General features: G+C 35.5%; 1 protein-coding gene across 2 annotated transcripts in view; it reads left to right on the plus strand.

The window, feature by feature from the left end:
* RPS6KA3 (ribosomal protein S6 kinase A3) overlaps positions 1-19,667 on the plus strand; it is an 84,102-nt gene that overhangs the window by 34,031 nt on the left and 30,404 nt on the right. For both annotated transcript variants that reach the window (XM_075775060.1, XM_075775070.1), the window contains exons 3-9: positions 4,992-5,108; positions 7,748-7,829; positions 11,661-11,741; positions 12,760-12,839; positions 15,315-15,421; positions 17,775-17,812; positions 18,200-18,342. In XM_075775060.1, the coding sequence (XP_075631175.1) occupies positions 4,992-5,108; positions 7,748-7,829; positions 11,661-11,741; positions 12,760-12,839; positions 15,315-15,421; positions 17,775-17,812; positions 18,200-18,342 (648 nt within the window). The remainder of the gene's footprint in view (positions 1-4,991; positions 5,109-7,747; positions 7,830-11,660; positions 11,742-12,759; positions 12,840-15,314; positions 15,422-17,774; positions 17,813-18,199; positions 18,343-19,667) is intronic.

Consider the following 19,667-nt stretch of genomic DNA (forward strand, 5'->3'; position numbering starts at 1 on the left):
GTGCCCTGTTTTTGGCTGGGATAGAGTTAATTTTCTTCCTAGCAGCTGGTATAGTACTGTGGTTTGGATTTAGGATGAGAATAATGTTGATAACGCACTGATGTTTTAGTTGTTGCTAGGTAGTGCTTACACTAAGGCAAGGACTCTTCAGCTTCTCATGCCCTGCCAGCAAGTAGGCTGGAGGTGCACAAGAAGCTGGGAGGGGGCACAGCCAGGGCAGCTTGACCCCAGCTGTCCAAAAGGATATTCTGTACCGTATGATGTCATGCTTAGCATGTAAACTGGGGGGAGTTGGCTGGGGGGGCAGTGATCACTGCTCAGGGACTGGCTGGTCGTCAGTTGGTGGGTGGTGAGCAACTGTTTTTTATTTGCATCACTTGTTTTTCTTGGGTTTTATTTCTCTCTCTTTTTGTTATTATCCTTTTCCTTACAATTGTTTTGTTGTTGTTTTATTTCAATTATTAAACTGTTCTTATCTCAACCTATGGGTTTTCTCACTTTTACCCTTCCGATTCTCTCCCCCATCCCACTGGGGCAGGGGGGAGTGAGCGAGCAGCTGTGTGGTGCTTAGTTGCTGGCTGGGGTTAAAGCATGACAAATAGAAATGGTATTGTAGATGATACTGGCAGCTCTCCTAGCAGTTCAGAGCCCAGTTTACTAGCCCTGGACCAGCTTTTGACTTGCCCCTAGAACATACAGCTCAGAAAAAGGTCTGCAGACAAACTCATCTGTGTAAAGCAAGCAGCATGTTATGACATCCAGCTCTACATAGAGCCATTTTCAGATCTCCTACTGAAAATTCAGAAATCTGAAGGATAAATTACAGAAGATTCTATGTATAGATAAACTCACATTTTTCTCTTGCTTTTCTGGGGTCTTTCGTTACTACTGAGAAATACTTACTCTTCTGCTTCCTCTAGGGTTTGAAGTCTAGTTTCCTTCTAATGCATTATCTAATGGTTGTTCCTGTAATAAGATCTCAGAAACAAATATAAGTCTTTCATGTTACAGCAGAGTTAGTTTAGTCTTGAATTAAACAGTGAACATAAAAGAAATTCACATAAATCCATTTACTAGAACAAAAGTGAGTTTTTAGCGTCATGAAGTACCTAAAATATGGAATTTTTCCAGCTACATGATTAGGCTATTATTTTTATAGCCTAATAACGGTTACATAGTGTTTCACTGCTTGCCTAGAAGGTATGTATCCTCTTTTTTTTTTCCTTCTTGACAAGCATATTTGCTATTCTAATTTGATTCCTAAAGAGAAAAATGAGTCACCCTTGATGCTGCTGAATAATTTTTTTTTTTTTTTAAATGCTTTTCTCTTTTGGATTTGATTTGTCTGTGGAATATAGTCAGTTCAGTGTTCTTTCTTATACACTTATGCATTCCTGTGCATAGACATGTATTGAGGTACATTACTAAGAGCTTACTTACAGTGAGATACTTACTGACCATAACAGTTCTGACTTGCAAGCTATATCAGTACAGGAAGTTATTCTGAAATAGTGGTGTTTTAAATTCATACACAAACTTGTTTGTCACTCACTTCCCTTCTAGGACAGTGTTGATTTAACACTATTATACTGTTAAGGAAATGTTCAGGAAACTCAGGGTAATGTTACCTTCTGTTTGTTTCCTTGTATTCTATATTTAGTTTCATGATAACGGAAGTCAGTAGCAACCATGTTAAGTTGAGTAATGCAGTATTTTTTTTTTTTTAAATGTGGCTTTCTGTGACAGTTTTACTTTCTAGTGTGAAGAAGGCCTTGAGAGCGCTGTGTGGCTTCTCTTCCAGCTTACTGTAACATGGCATCTACCAACTAATGTAATTAGTGCGGTTGGCTGAGAAAGAGCTCTTTTTACAGTGTGAAAGGCTTGTATTTTAATTCAGGTAGACAGTGGGTACAGTCAGTGTTGATTACTTCTGTATATAATTTACATTTCTATAAAAGGCTTAGCTTTTGTATTTTTAACTGCATTTGCAAAATATTGTTTAGGTTAAAATAACAAATATTCAGCAATTGTGTCAGAAAAAGAAACTGCAAATTTGTGAGTAACTGTTTGTCGTAAGTCTTGCTCCCAAACATATGTTATGGACAAGCTGCTAAAGCAGGATATGATCTGAGTTCCATTTTGTTTAAAACAGAGTTGTATTAGGTCTGCCTTATAAGGATTGAAGAGTATCTGAACCCTGAGAAACTGTGAAGACTGGGAATATTCTCTTAGTATCAGGAATGTGAAGTAATGGTTTGGGGTTTTTTTAAGAGGGTGCCCAAAATAACCACTGGGAAGTTGATTGCATAATAATTGCATTGCGTTAAAAAATATTTTTTGTTTGTGTATAGAGAACAAGTTAATACCTTTTCTTCTTCATTTCTTGGGTTTTTTTTTACATTTTGTGGTGCTTTTAAAGCAATCTGTCTGTCTAGTTGATCGCTTTGTGTCCCTTAATCTGTGCAGATAACAGAAAGATTTGAGGAAGTTCTGTTTCACACTTTTTTTTTACTTTTTTAAGATTGCCAGGGAGCTAATAGATAAAACAGTTAAGCAGAAATGGATCGAAGTATCTGAAGTAATGTGTACTTGGCAATCTGTTCTACTGTGCTACTCCTCCCCTGGGATTCTCTAAGATTGCAGTGGGTGGTTTAAATAGTGAGTGATCCAACTGATCATATACTAATTTAAAAGATGAAAATACCAATGTCCACCAGCAAATAATTCCTTTGATAAGTAAAAGGAATCAATATTTCTTTCAAACTCTGTAAAGATTCAGCCTTGAGTCAACAATGGTAGCATTTTCTCTTGAAAGGGAAAAGGAGGTTAGGTTTATTAGGAGTAGTACGCAGCATGCATACATGTACACGCATACAAAATTTTGGCCGTCTTACAATGAAAACTGGCACCTATCCTTATTGATCATCTTAATTTTAGAACACCTAAGATAAATCCAAGTTCATTACATTAAAATATCTTTTTTTAACTTTCTGATTTGAAAAGTTGCCAGGATGTTCTGTGCATTATTCAAAAGTATACACTGGAAATTTTTTTATATATATACACTCTCTAACACATACATGCTCAGGATTTGTTACGTGCAGTTTGTTTCCAACTTTGCTTGGAATCTTTTGGAAAAAAAAAAGAATCTTTTGAAAGAGAAATGTTGATCTAGGAGAAGCATGTGTTTGAGCACAGACACGTGTATGGACAGTTGTTGTGCACTTATGCACAGTACTGAAATGACCAGGTACAAAAGGATACTTTCATCAATAATTCATGCACATAAATTTTGCTGAATACTTGAAAAATACATAAATTAGTGCTGCAGAAGCACAGTTTTAATTATCTTCCAATGATCATAGTGACTGGGAGAGGTGCTTGAGGACTGAAGGAAAGCATATGTCACTCCTGTCTTTAAAAAGGACAAGAAGGAGGACCCTGGGAACTGTAGGATGGTTGGCCACCCCTTGATCCCTGGGAAGCTGATGGAACAAGTAGTCCTGGAAATCATTTTCATGTACATGAAGGACAAAAAGGTAACTGGGGTTAGTCAGCATGGATTCACAGCAGTGAAATCATGTTTGACCAGCCTGAAGGGAGGGTGCAAAGAGGACAGGCAGAGCTGGGCTTTTTCAGCAGTGCCCAGTGCCAGGACCAGAGGCAGTGGGCATAAACCAAAACACAGGAGGTTCCTTCTGAATATCAGGAAACGCTTTTTCACTGTGAGGGTGACCAAGCCCTGGCACAGGGTACCCAGGGAAACTGTGACGTCTCCGTCCTTGGAGATTTCAAAAGCTGTCTGGACATAGTTCTGGGCAACCAGCTGTAGGTGGCCCTGCTTGAGCAGGAAGCTTGGACCAGATGACCTCCAGAGGTCCTTTCCAACCTCAACCAGTCTGATTCTGTGAAACAGATCTGAAACTTCCTTATTAAATAGAGGAAGAGTCTTCTTGGATTTATTTTATTCACTATAGCCCATAGATGAAATAGGAAGAGAATGCACAAAAAGTTGAAGTTGTAGTTAGTATATTTGTGTGATTTAAGTTAACTTACAGTCAGCGCTGCTTATGTTGGATTGTGTATAATGCCTAAATAGTTCTTCAGATGATGTTGACAAGAATGCAGGTTTTTTATTTACTTTTGAATAGTTGCTGATAAATTCTGAAATTCTTTCCTTGTGTGGCAAGGAGTGTTGCTTTTCAGGGGATTTTCAAATTCTGTACAGAAAATACTGTATTAAGTGCAGAGCACAAAAAGTCTAGAAGATCCACTGCCCTTTAGAGCTTTTTGGTGACTAGTTTTTCACAGAAGGGGGCATGGTGAAGACTGGCAGCTTTCATAGAAGACACTCTTCTTGAGAAGAGAGGCAACGAGATTCTTTTCCTCACCAGAATTTTCTCAGTGGCAAGTGGAGAGTTTATTGCTGCTGAAATGGGGGTGGAGGGTGTGCTGCTTTGTGGGGAAATGTCTCGAGTCTTATGCTGTGTTATAAAGGTGAGCATTAGCATCATTGCAGCATAGTGGTCTCATTCCAGTGTTATAAAGCAGGGCTTTCCTAAGAGATTTTGTCCATTTGATGCACTCTAGGTATGCTTTGAGAGCACTAAATTCTTAAGAAGATAGGTTTCCATTAGTGGGTTGTGAATCTGCAATGGAGATTATGCACCAAACAATATGGGCCTAAGCACAAAAGCTTGGGAATCACTGACTTGTTATTGTCAGCTCTGTTATTGTCTGGATTCGGATGGATCCCTAAAAGTTGAAGCCACATAGTTACTGAACTAATACTGCCTTTTGTAACAGATGTAATTTATTGTTTGTGTCTTAACTATGCAAATAGTGTTGCTCAGTGGTTTTTATCTACATTTGGGAGTGTGTAGTTCGTTGGATTCAGTGGTGCTGGTATTTTTCAACATATTGTGAATTTATAAGCATTTTAGGAAGATGCACCACTAATGTAAACTTATTCCACTTTTTTCCTCTGTCAGGAAGAAGGAAATATCAAAGAAATTGCAATAACTCACCATGTAAAGGAAGGACATGAGAAAGCAGACCCTTCACAGTTTGAACTTCTGAAAGTACTAGGACAAGGATCCTTTGGAAAGGTTGGTACCTGAACTCTTGTGGAACCACTTATTCTGGAATATAGCATTGAATAACATTAGGAATGAAATATTTAGAACAGCCACAATCTTGCATTAAGTCAATGTTGCAAGAGAAAACTGCTTTCTAAATTAGTCCTAACTAGCCACTGTAATTGTGGCAGATCTTTTTAAAGCAGTAATTTTTTTTCTAGTTTGTAGATCTCAAACATCCATAGAAAAATTGGGTTGATGTTGAAATAATCAGATGTTCACTGTTAAAATGAACTGTCAGTTTTCTATAACTACTACTCTTCTGTCTTTGAGGGGGTGAGGGTTGAAAGGTTTTTTTGATAAGTATCCCTAGTTGCTAACTTGTTGATGTTAGGTTAACACCAGTACAGAGGCTATAGGCAGAATTTATTTTTGTAGCAGACACTGATTGCAAAAAATAAATTTTAGGCAATAATGGCTGTTGAAGTAAACATGGTATGTCCTAGTCGTGTTCATGCTAGCGATTATCTGTCATAATTTGGTTAAGGCACAACATACCTTGATATTTATTTGAAGCTCTGTGAAAGACTCAGTGGTTTTGACACTTAGTGAGTACTGTCCACACTGAAATCATAGAATCATAGACTGGTTTGGGTTGGAAGGGACCTCAAAGATCATCTAGTTCCAACCCCCCTGCCATGGGCAGGGACACCCTCCACTAGACCAGGTTGCCCAAAGCCCCATCCAACCTGGCCTTGAACACTTCCAGGGATGGGGCATCCACAGCTTCTCTGGGCAGCCTGTTCCAGTGCCTCGCCACCGTCACAGTGAAGAATTTCCTCCTTATATCTAATCTAAATCTACCCTCTTTTAGTTTAAACCTATTACCCCTTGTCCTGTCACTATGTGCCCTTGTAAACAGTCCCTCTCCAGGTTTCTTCAGGTACTGGAAGGCTGCTATAAGGTCTCCCCGGAGCCTTCTCTTCTCCAGGCTGAACAACCCTCAACCTGGAGAGGTGCTCCAGCCCTTTGGTCACCTTCATGGCCCTCCACTGAATCTCACTAGGTGTACGTGATTCATACTTTTAGTTGTCCAAATCCAACTTGAAAGCAAAACATTAACTTCATGTGGCAGGACAGATCATTGAAACAGAATGGAATATTCAATGTAAGACAACAGAGCCTTTACATCCATTTTCAGCCTTAATTGCAATTCTGGATCTGATGTTAAGCTCTAGCATATTATGTCAAATCCATCTTGGATATGGGGAAAAATGAGGATAATCAGTCCAATTCTCTCTTGGTGGTAGGAAATTACTGTTAGTCACATTATTGGAGTAGCAGTTCCAGTTAAGCTTGGAAATCTACATGTTTAGAAACTATAAAATTTTGTACTCAAACTGGTAAGAATTCACTGAGAAACCTGATTCCAAAGGTGGTTTCCTATGTTGTTTGATTTCATCCAGAAGCGTGATCAAGCTTTTATTTGCAAATTTTCAAATCAGGAGAATTAAATAATTCAGGGGCAAGGAAATGTAAGCTAATAAATGATAATTGTAATAACGTTTATTGATATTACTAAATTCAATGCTATAACTGATGGGGGGGCGACTTTTGAAAATGCAAAAATAATTGTCTAGGCTGACTCAAAGTATTGCAAAAATGCTAATCTTGTCCTCAGTTGGTTTAGCTCTTATGCAAAAAGGATTAATAGTACAAAACCCATATTCCCTTTTTTCTAATAATTTGGAAAGATGTCACTACTTCCCATTCAGTTTAAAAATACTAATTTGCATGCTTTACAAGGTCTCTTGATGTTCTGGTAATCTCTGGATAATGCAAAGGGATGTTAACGTAAGTGGGAATTGGATACAAAAGCAGACATAAAACTAATTTTATTTAGCATGTTTAACATTCTCATATACCACAGCATGTCTCTATGCTTTTTCATAAATAACCAGAAAACCTGTGGCAGGTCTATTTTTTTTCTTCCTCATTTCTAAATCTAAAATTTGGCTCTACTGGCATTCATTTTGTGTTAAGGATATTAAAAACAATCTCACTCAAGAAATCCCATTACACTAAAGAAGGAAATGAAATACTCACAATAATTGAGCCTGTACTTTATTGGGACATGCAAAACTCAACCAAACCATGTTATTAAAAAAATGTTTTGTGACATAAGATTATGCATTGTTTCATATTGTTTTCTGAATCAACTTTTGTACACACATTTATTTTCATATCTGACAATTATTTTATTAGCACTTTTGCTATGTCATCTTATGAATTTTAATAAGACAAAACTATTTAGAGATTAATATGAAAAAGCTGAATTTTGTGTTTCAAATTTGTCTCAACTTCTGAGAGAATCCAAATTCATCCTTTCTTTAATTCACTGAAATCAATTAAGTTAAACTAACAATACTTTGGCAGACTGTTTGTCTTGAATGAACCTTTTAGATTATGAATTGAAGGAATAGTAGGAGAAACTGCAAGGAAATTTTAGTTTGGCTTTGCAGAATCTAGAACTGTCAAAGCAGCTAATAAGAGTATTTGAAGAAATAATAAGGTTGAAATAGTACTGAATACTTGAATTTCATAGCAAAATATATTGATCTTACTTGTCTTTATTTTCTTTTAAGAATTCTTTTTAATTTTCAATGCAGGTCTTTCTTGTCAAAAAAATCTCAGGATCAGATGCTAGACAGCTTTATGCAATGAAAGTATTGAAAAAGGCCACCTTGAAAGGTAAGTGTTGTTTAGAGAGAAAAGGGCGGGGGAGGAGAAACCAGGGACATTATACCAAAACTTGATCTTTACACACATGCTGTTCTACAGATTGTATTTTAGAACTTTCTTTTATCAAACAACAAATAGCAGAATACACTGCTGTGTATTGTAAACCCGGAAGAATTAAGAAAAGAGTACTATATTGATAGTTACAGGGGAAAGTAGGTTCCTTTCCATGCTAAGTTAGGTGATGGCAGTAATAGAGTAGTTGTGTTACATCTGCCACCTGACTTGTTCCTGAGCTGTTATTTGAAACTTAATATCCTTCCTTTTTTCATCTGCTGTGTAACACCAAGGATGCAGTTAATGCCTTTTGCTCAGTTTATATTTAGGTCATGATATTTACAAGTGCACTATATCAGCTGTTTTATTCTAAAAGTTCTAAGCACAGTAGTTTAAGTCTTTACTTAAAACAGAAGTATGTGGTACCTTTTCCCAAAATTTTTGATATGTGTTCTGGATGGAGGATATATTTGATAAAATCTTAAGTTAATCACCTAAGATTCTTGAGCAAAAAGGAGTTTTAAAGTATTTTGTTTCTTGGGTAGTTTTGGTCTTGAATGGCATCAGTATCAAAATAAGTTCAAACCTGAACAATCCCAATTCTAACCTGGAGAATTCCATAAGAAAAAAGAAATAATGTATTTTTTTACTATAGATTAAAATGAAAGTGATTTTTCATGCTAATGCCTTAACCAGAATGTGTATTTGTTGTTTTATGCCATTGTTTAATACTTCTGTCTATTTGTACTTCTCCCAACTCATGACTGCACTGAAATTGCGATGATGGTTTTGAGATCGTTCACACAACTTGTAGTACTTCACCTGTGTTATTGATTATTATATTGATCTGCAATTTTAACATATGGTTTCATCTGAAAATATTCATAGAGTGATGCAGGGAACAAAAACTCACATTGAATTATGAACTTCTGCTAAAATTTTGAACCTGAAATTTTTCTGCTTACGATCTAGTGCTGAATATGTCTCTTAGAAATCTCATTGTGTATCACTTTCACTTAAAAGTATTACAGAGGGTGTAAGTGTTTTTGAACAGTTTCCTATATTTTGATTCCTCTGTGTTTTGTGGCACGTGTTATTCTCATTATTTACTTCCTATTTTTCTGAATTTGATTTCCACTTATTTAAGGTACTTTGATATCCTCAATAGCCTTTCATTCTCCAGCCTGTTAATAGCTCAGAACTGGAGTCAAAGGTCATTCAGCAGTTGCTTTTTTAAGGCGTTTGAGGGCTTCTCTCCATCACCTTTTGATTGCGGTTTAACCTTACATGTCATAATTACAGTCCAAGCTGTGGATCTGGTTTTGCCTACAAATGGCAGAGACTGATAAATACTGAAACTGGAAGCTTGACTTTCAGATGGAAAAGGAGACTTGTGGGCACTAAGAATTCAAGGATGCAAAGGGCTTGAGTGGAAAGGTGACAATAGGAAGAGGATGCCACGCTTTTCAGTACTGAACTTTCAGATGCTTTTGAGTGTCTTTTGGTTGCGATTCATGTTTTAGGAAGGATGGAGTTGCAAGCAAATGAAGGTTATTGTTGAAATCTTAATATGAAAATAACTGAAATTAATTCTGTTTTCCATAATTGCAACATTTTTGGGGATCTAATATTGTAATTTTAAATACTATGCTGTATTACTTGTCTAAAGTTCTTTAGCTCTTTCAAATCAATTTCATAAAGGTATTTCTGTATTCTAAAAGTAAAGATTAAAATGTCCTTTAAGACCGCTTCTTAATTGAAAGCAGTGTGCATGAATCACCAATCAAATTTAGAGAGAATATTTTCATAGAAATGCAACTGTATTAGCCAGAACACGTCGATACAACTGCACAGTCCAACCTTTTAATGTTCAGAGCAAATCCAAGAATATACACATAAAACTTTGTTTAGTGCAGAGACTAGTTTATTAATACACTCTGATAGAAGGTATCATCTTTCAGTGCCCCTTTATGACGGGAAGAGAGAGAAACAGGGCCAAATTATTGCTAGAGAGTCTGTCATCAAATGTATTAAGAAAAATCAGTACTTCCAGCAGTAGACATATGGAAACTATAGTCAACAAAAGTCAGATTTTTAATGGCTAATATTAATGTCTGAAATGAGTTCAGTTCCTTATACTTTTTTTTTTGTTGTTGAGATTCTGTAAAATCTGGGCTTTCTCTAGCTTTTCAGAAATAAAGCTTGTTATCTATGTATCTGTTGCATAGCTATAGGTACTTAAAAGTCTTTTGATTTCTTTTCTCAACTGAATCTGCCTAAAAAATAAAACAAAACAGAATATTCTGAATTTCAATTTTGTAATTCACATGAACCCTTGGAACAGTGAAATCACACAGCTATCTTGTGCCATTTTCATGACTTTAGATGTAAGGGTCAACATTCAAATGTGATGTTCACTCTGTTTGCTGAGCACTTATTTCATGTGCTTCCATTTTTAGGAATCTGTTCTGCAGAGAGGTGGAAACTTGATAGCTTTATTCATTATGAAAATGTGTCTATATAACTTTATTTCACAAGTACGTGTAAGTGCCTGTTTCTGGGAAAAGAGAGCTAAACTTCTAAAAGACTTTTTTGCTTCTTGACTATTTTTTCCTGCCTTGTTATGTTTAATACCTGAGAACTGTGGCTTGTTAACCGTACGAGGAATGCCAGCAACTTACGCTTTGGTCTGGACTTCGTTGCTCTGGGGCGCTTCCTTCAAGAAGTTGTAACATTTGGGAAATGGGTAGTAACAAAATGTAGAATAAAGGAAAGCAAGCAATGCAACACCTTAAACCACTGTAGCAAACTTTGCTAGCTTTCATCTGGAAGAGTTCTGCATTTTGTTCGTGCCCTGACGGATTTGGAGCTTCCGATGGGAACCAGGCACTGACTGGAGTGGCAGGGGAGTTGCCTAGGACAGCTGAAGCAGGTGCTGTGCTCAGCTGACTGCCCTATCTGTCTTCGTGGATTGCCAGCCCCACGCGCGCGGCGTCCGCACGTGATCCACAGCTAGTTAAATCCAGAGCGACATAGGAACAGATAGATGTCCTGTTCGGAGCCACCTGGGTGGGACAGCACAGCACAGGCAGCTTGAGCAGTAACTGCTTCTGCTGTCTGGTATACTCCTCCATGCACACGTTTACTCTCAGTAAACCTTTTTAAAAATCAGAAAGATTGTCTGAAGTACGCACTACATTGAATGAATATTCTTTTTATTGTAAGTTCATAACAAAGAAAGGAAATCTTAAAAAAATTCCCTTCCAAGTTGTGAAGGCACTTGGTATCTTAACAGTGCAAGTTATTTGAATGAGTTAAGCCAATATAAGCATCTTTATGATAGCAAAATAAACTTATACATACAATTATACTATAACTTTAATTCTCCCTACTTCTTAACAGTAGAGAGAATGGTTGTGTTTTCTATACATAGCTGTGGCAGTTTTGCTCTACTGTTTAAAAGGTTAGGTATAGGGCAGACTGAAGGGTTGTTATGTTTTCTGTTGTGCTTTTGTTAAATGTATTTACCCAGCGTCAGATTTTGCTAATCTGCAGAAACTGAAGCAAATTGAAAATTCTGCACTGTGAAGTAAATTCTATCTCAAGTCTCTTCTTTGTATAGTGATCTGCAGATAACTGTAATACTACAGATTATTACATTTTATTATTTAGTTATTTATTATTTAGTTATTAATATTACAGAAGTTGTAACACTACAGAATGCTACATCAGGAAACATAGGAGATAATGTAAATTCTTTTTTTTTAATCTTATGTTCTCTTGTAGTTAGAGATCGAGTTCGGACAAAAATGGAACGTGATATCCTGGTAGAAGTTAACCATCCTTTTATTGTCAAGTTACATTACGGTGAGTTGCAGAAAAATTCATTTTTGTATCGCAAAAATGGGTGCTTGTCAAGATAGTACCTAATATTTGCTTTATGGTTCAGAGAATCATAGAAATTTAGTGTGCTATCTAAATCCTGATTGTGCAAAGACTTACTGTGTAGTAATTCTCATGCAAAGTGAGCACATGGCTCACTTCACACACAGTGTTGTATCTATAGGACTGAGAGTATGTAGCCCTTTGCTTTATTAAAAAAAGTTTTCTGTTTATGTGTAGCCATTCTTTTCCAAAACATCTTATCTTTTGTATATGTCATTCACTTTTTTCTTAAATATTTCTTATCCTTGCTTTATTTACTCTATAGAAAACATATGCAATGGCATTAGTTCCAGTTGCATCAAAATTGGTGGGCATATGCTTTTAATTTTAATAGTATGGACAGCCATAAAAAATTATTCATGTGGACGGGGGAGGAAATCAATACTCTTCACATATCATGCAGAAAGTAAACTGAAAAAAGATAGAGAATAGTTTCTGTTGTTCGTTATTTTTCAGTTTTTGATTTTCTTTTAGGATCCAATTTTTCCTATAGTTCAAACCTCAGATCTCTATCGCTTTCTGATGTGGCTTAAATAATGTAGCTTTCACTATTTTACTTGTCACTCTTTTGCAAACTAGAGAAGATGTCCCTGTTAAGCTGAGTTTCCAGAGGTTTTAGAAAACGTGCATTAGTTACTGATTTGCCCTTTTAAATCTAGGCTTTTTACTTCCAAAATCTGGAATGAAATGCTGAATAACCTAAGTATAGTTTATTTTTTTATAAATTTCATTGGAGACATACTTTGATTTCACATGACATGAGAGTTACTTGAGCCACGATAGAGGAACAGTTAGTTAGTTAATTTAAATAATTTTTTCCACAAAGGAGAAAGAAGAATTCATTTTGATAGTGAAAATAAGGGTGCATTATTTGGTATGTTATTCTTCTGACCATAGGTAAAATTAGATGATGATTAATTTTTTTAATTGATCTTTTCAGCTTTTCAAACAGAAGGGAAGCTATATCTTATTTTGGATTTTCTCAGGGGAGGAGACTTGTTTACACGTTTATCCAAAGAGGTAAACTTTTTTAATTTTAAAAATTTATATTGATAAAATTTGACCATAAATTGCCTGTATTAGGAGGGTTTACTTTTTAAATTCAGTTTTCATTTAATAAAATTTTGATTATCTCTTTTTTTAACCAGCTAGTGGTTTTGTTTGGTTGGGTTTTTCGCGCAGTCACTTCATGAAAATGCTGTTGATAATTTGCATTGTTTCTGAAAAAAAGGCTTAGACAAGCAATCTTTCTGTGTTGCTTTTTACAGCTTGCAAAATTTTCTTCTCCTATTGCTGCCATGTTTAAAGATAAGTCTCTGAAAGAGCATGGATTTATATAAAGTAGTTGTATTTGTGTCTTGTTTTAATATCCAAAATTTAGTGTCAGATTTAATTTTTTATGACTTACATATAAACACAAAATTATATTATTTATAAATATAAAAAGCAAGAATTGTTTTCCACTTATTTTAGTAATTTTCCAAACATGAACACTTTGTCTCTGTCATGCTGGTGATATCTCTGTGTAGATATGTGAAATAACTTTTAAAAGTTTGATTACCTCAAATTTATTTGATTACAACTCCTAAAATAAATGTTAACATTTGATATATCAGGTGTTTGGTTGGGTTTTTTTGCTGTCACTCTTGCAAAAACTTCCAAGAAATATATGATCAGATAGAAATATATCCAATATATATCTGGTATCCAGAACTTGTAATTGTAACTGCCTTCCATCTTCCCTTGCTACAGAGTATCCAGGGCAGTTGGGTCACTGCTACAAAGCTATATGGTTATTAAGAGGAGAGTAGATTGCAATGCATTTTGTGTACAGATATATCATCATTTCTGTGCTGACCACATAAATTATTACATTTAATTCAGTGAAGCCATCTGTTTCCAGCTGCTTCTTTTAGTTTGTTTTGTCACAGATGAGTAGAAGGTATTAGTACTCTAAAATTGAGATACTTTTTTTCTTAAAATCCATAGCTCTTTCTTGATTCCCAGGAAAGAATGTATATCGCTTTCCTGCTGATGACTTTTTCATCTTGAGCCACTCAAATTTTATAAGATTTAATATGATTAGATAAGAAATATTCATTATAGATACCTGAATCTACGCTAATTGTTCATAACTGATGGAGTGAAATGGGCATGCTGGGTGCAATTAATGTCAACCTCATATCAATTCATGTAATTTTAGAATAGATCAGATGAGCTGCAGCCTAAAAGTTCCTGCTTTTTCCCCATTGACTACAATGGGAAAAGTGATTAATCCAGAGCTAGATGTCTACACTGCAGATGTTTAAGGTTAGGAGAGATTAATTGCTAGCAATGTTTTTAAAGAATATAGTGTGGGTGTATTATCATCCTCATGGGATCTTTTATTATTTGAGCTTTTAAATGTTTCTTACAGAGATTTCCCTTCTTGAATGTGCCTGTACTAAATATTAGCTCTTTTGTAGAAGTAACATCAGCAACAACCTTTTGTATAAGCTTTGATATCACTTTCTCCCTTTAAACTACTAAGGGCAAAATATATGGTTTTCTTCGTTCTTAACACTTGCTTAAAATAACGTTCATCCGTGCTCCCCATTACCATTCTTTTTTCCAGGTCCATATGTTGTATCTAAAGATGTTAGTCTTAAATTCTAAATTTAAAAAAAAAAAAAAAAAAAAAAGACTCGGAGTAGGAACTGCGGTAGAATCAAATCATGCAGGCTTTTTTTTTTTTTTTAATTTTTGTCTTTTTCTAAATTCTCAGAGAAGTTTAATTGTAGTGTTTTCTATCAGTGGATCACAACAGTTGTTGATGTAATTGGGACAACATATTCATTTAATCGAATGTAAACAAGGATTAGTTTAGCTTCCTAACAGAAAATGTGGGATTGCTACCTGAGATCTTATCTGTGCTTTTACTTAGACTATTTCCTTAGTTTACTCTTTGATCTACGTTTTCTGCAGTTAACATCTCAGGCTGCACCTTGGGGATTTTACCATCACTGTAACTTCTTTCTCACTACTTAGAGACAGTCTCCACAAGAACAAGATGCATGTGCTTTTCTTGTCTCTTTGACTTTGTAGAAAAAATTCAGGCATTTGGACTTCTTTAGTCTATTTATGGTCTGGAAATGAAATGGTCGCATCCAATAAAGAGGTAGTCACGTTCTTTAAATGCTTCCCAAAATTTTTCCATTCCACTACAATGTGTCTGTTCTCTTGAACAATCAGAAGCAAATAACTTCAATTTTGCAGAAAGAAAAATATGATACTGGCCTCAGAGGTTCTTTTTCAAGTATGTACTGTGAGTAAGTATTGATTATAAAATCCTATTTTTTGTCTAACCAAGAAATTTGAATTTCTAGGGGTTTGTATAGAAATGAATTTGAGTATTATGGAGAACCATTCTGCGAAACCACTGTTACCATTGTTTAGTTGGTGCTGGTGTAAGCTTTGCAGATTTTACATGTAAAAGACATTGTTCTGCTTTTTCAGGTGATGTTCACAGAAGATGATGTTAAATTTTACCTGGCAGAATTAGCACTTGCTTTAGACCATCTACATAGTCTTGGAATAATATACCGGGACCTAAAACCAGAAAAGTAAGACTCCTCTGCAGCAAATGCAGTGTATTAATTTGATTTGTATAGCTCTTCTACCTATGCAATTCTCTTTCCAGCTGTTAAACTTCAGTAATTTGCTATATAACCTGAACAGGAAGGAAGGTGGGGAAAGCTTGTGGGCTATTTTAATTAAAAGGTTGGATTTCATTTCCACCAGGACATGAGCATCTAGTTTGAGTGATACGCCAAGTACTATAATCCATGTTACTTTAAAGAGTATACTGAAATGTTCCTACCTCTCATTTTCCAGGTGTTTTAGGGTGTACAATGCAGAAGAGGTCATCTTGGCCTTTTGGTTTTGTCATTATTGTAGAATTTCTGGATTAGAGATAAACTTAGAACAAATGCATGATACAAAGCTATAGTTGAATGTTGTATCTTTGCATTTGAAAGCTGAAGAGCACACTTCTTTTTTTTCCAAAGCTGATTTTACTTGCTTGATTAATACACTGCAATAAGAATGGAGTTTAAATTTTAGAGTAAAATATGAAAATAGTAAGTCACATGCTTTATTTAATGTATTGGTGATCACATAATTACACTGAAAACTTAAAATAAGCTTGAAGCTTCAATTCCAGTATGGTGTTGTGTCTCAATACATTAGTCATTTGTGCTTCATTCAAATGACTGAATTCTGTCTCCTGATTATGTTTATCATCCAGTATTTTCTTTTTATTTTTAGAAGATGTAAAGGAGAAAATGTGAAAATGTCAGTGCTATCATCTGGAACACTTGAACCTTTCAGATGTATGCTGTAGTGTTAATCTCAACCTGGAGGGGAATCTAAGTGACACTATAATGTGTGCATCTCCTCTGTTGTGCTTAATCGGATAGTTAACATACTCTGCCTCATTGCCAGGAAATTGGTAATAACTCTGAAGTCCTGATGTCCTTGGTGATCCCACTTCTCTTTTATGGCTATATGGAGAACCCGAAAAGTCTCCTGTGTGACATAACTGTCTCATGTGAAGCAGTAGTGGAAAAGAGCAAAAATGAGTAACAAGTATCACAGAAACCAGCTGTTACATGGAACTTCCATCAGGATAGCTTGTCCTTTTGTGCATCTTCTGGAAAAAAGACACAAACTTAAAAATGTTTAGCCCTGACGGACAAGACGGGGAAAAATTCATACTCAAATCAGAATTTTGGAGACTTTTGGCATGGGGTTGCGCTTACAAATGAACAGGGAATGAATTATGTTTAAACTTTGAGTGTGTTCTGTTAAGTAATCCTGAAGTGAGGAAAAATCAGCTTACCAAGTGGAAAAAGATCTTTAAAAAGCAAAGTGAGAGAACTTTAGTTATTTTGCTAACATTTACTTCCAAGAGAAAAAGAATGAAGTAGTAATTGTCAGAAGACTAAATAGCTACTACTTCAAACACAGTATTTAAAAAAATCTGTCTATACCTATTGAAAAGCCTTGGGATTAAGCCTTGGGTGTGTCTGATTTAAAGAACCTATCAAAGGTTGAAGTTATCTGCAAGTTATGAATGACAAAGCAGTAACCCTCTCAGGCTGTATCTACTGTGGGGCTGTTTCCCACCATGGTAGGTGGAAGGAGGAAAAGGGCAGGGCAGGGGAAATGGAGAAGTAGCATGTGCCTGGGTCATGTCTCATCCCTGGGATGAAACGCAGCTCCCCACAGGAGAAGCTGGAGGAGCAAAGTCCGCTATGTAGGTGGTGTTACCAAGTCCAGTTCTCGAAGATTTTGCATGCTTTGAATTACGATTATATTCAGCAGTGGTTAAGGATAGTTGGCATCCCAGAGAAGTGTGGCCTTTTTTTGTGATGGAAATAAACAGGCCTGCTTTAAGTACAGGGCCCGTGAGTCCTGTCCTTTGGTACGATATGAGAATATTTATTACTTGATGTTATTTGAAGTGGTCAACACCCTTTGAAGTGGTAATTACAGATGAATACCCATTTTGTATAGATACGCAAACATATATTGTATTAATGTGTCTTGCTCAGTTTAAGGGAAATAGAACTGTATCTCTATTTTTAACAATTATGATAATGACACGCTGCAGATGGCTGAAACTGAAAGTTCAAGATAAATGTTGCTACATACCATGCTGAATTAAACCAAACAGTTAAATAAAAATATGATGTGCTGATTATGTTTCATAATCTTTAAAAAGAAAGAATTGAAGGAAAAGAAAATGCGTGGCTTCAAAGTATCTCCTCCTAATGATTAATTTTCATACGTGTTCAATCCTGCTTGTCTTTGTGTTTGCTGTTCTGTTTATTTCTAAATGCTGTGAGTACATTGAAATAACAGTTAAAAGGTATTTTAATTATTTTCTTGTATTCTCTTTATTTTTTTTTTTAGCATCCTGCTTGATGAGGAAGGACATATCAAATTGACAGGTGAATAAAGGCAAATTGCAACACCTGGTTCTTCTCTGTTCATAATAAAATCTTTGCGTGTTCTTTTTTTTTGGACAAGCAATATGGTAAAATAAGTGATTTTAACTGGTAGGTAATTTTGCTATGGAGCAAATAGTGTAATTATTGATTATTAATTGAAATAAATGAAATGTGTTAATCTTTAAATAAGATATCAGATTTATAAGTATATCTGATGCTATGGACCTGTGATAATGCAGGGAGAGGAGAATTCTGTAATTCCCATGTATTTAGGTGTATATATGAATGATATAAGCATCATATTTCACATTATGGTGAAACTAATAACCATGAGTGATTTTAAAAAAAAAAAATTAGTACATTTAGGACTATTATTTTTTCTTCCAGATTTTGGCTTAAGTAAGGAGTCAATTGATCACGAAAAAAAAGCCTACTCTTTCTGTGGAACAGTGGAATATATGGCACCAGAAGTCGTTAATAGACGAGGCCATACACAGAGCGCAGACTGGTGGTCTTTTGGTGTTTTAATGGTAGGTTTCTGGTAAATGTAAATAATAGCAAAACTGTGCTTTGCGAGGTTTGGTGAGACAAATATTAAACCGTAAGGTGAGCTTTAAATGAATTGTAACTACCAATAAAGTCTAAATTACATTAAATTAATAACAATATACCACAGAGTTTGGATCAAGAACATGGACTAGGTCTCATATCAACACCAACAATATGCCATATTTGTGTTATTGTGGAATTGAAATATGCATCTATTGTAGTTTGAATGTTACGGAGACTAATGGGAATACTAAAGTATTCAGGAAAAATACTGTGTCTTCCAAGGCGGGGAAGAAATTTAGATCGAAATTTTAAATTTGAATTTATTCTCAATTGGAAAAAAATGAATGATAACTTTCTAATTAGTCTCCAGTGTAATTACAACTTAGTGGAATAATGGCAGCTGTTGCTCTCAGGTCAAAATAATTTAAATGACACAGAGCTGATATGGGATATAGTTGCTCAGTTACTTATGGAGTTTCTGCAAGGAGCTAACTTCTGTGAAGTCGCAGAGTCGGGGGAAATAATATGTATATCAAATATGGCTTTGACAAGAAAAATAGATTTGGTATTTTAGGAATGCTGAATGGCTTTGAATGTTTATAATCTTTGTGTGCGTTTTTGACATAAAGATTAAATAATTATATTTCTTAAAATGTTTTTGTTTCTTACTGCTTCTGCTGCATATGAGTGTAACAGTACAACTAATGTGTGCGCTTTGTAGTATGAGGACTCTTGTGTCTGAAAATAAGTCATCCTATCACCTTTTAATCATCTACAATGCTGTTGTGATCTGAAAACTGACTGTTAACAGTAGCACCTGAGAACTAAACTCTCTCCAGACAGACAAGCGCACACACCGCCCCCCCAATTACACATTTTATCAGTAAAAACACAGTCAATTAAAAGGTAATTACAATGTAGTTGCAGAATCTTCAGCTTTGCTTTATAAAGCTGGAAAACATAATTTTGTGCTTATGAAGTGCATATGTTAAAATTAAAAATCGCTGAAAGATGTGAGATGTGAACTGGTGTAGCTTTCACAGTCTAAGCGCACTGCATTTTAAACACTTTGGCTTCTACTTTGAATACAAGGATATGACCTTAAACGGCAATTTCTCTATATTAGTATATGGAATACAGTGCAGTTTTCTTTAAGACATATTTTTGCTGCCTGTATTTCTAGTTTGCATGGTAATTTTCATAGACCATCTGTATGTATACACTCCTAAGTCATTCTTAATTAGAATCTGTGTTGATTGAGAATTCAAGTGATTGCTGGTGTGGTACGACTACACAGTATCTA

The sequence above is a fragment of the Balearica regulorum genome, chromosome 1 (genome assembly GCF_011004875.1).
Source record: "Balearica regulorum gibbericeps isolate bBalReg1 chromosome 1, bBalReg1.pri, whole genome shotgun sequence".
NCBI classification, from domain to species: domain Eukaryota; kingdom Metazoa; phylum Chordata; class Aves; order Gruiformes; family Gruidae; genus Balearica; species Balearica regulorum.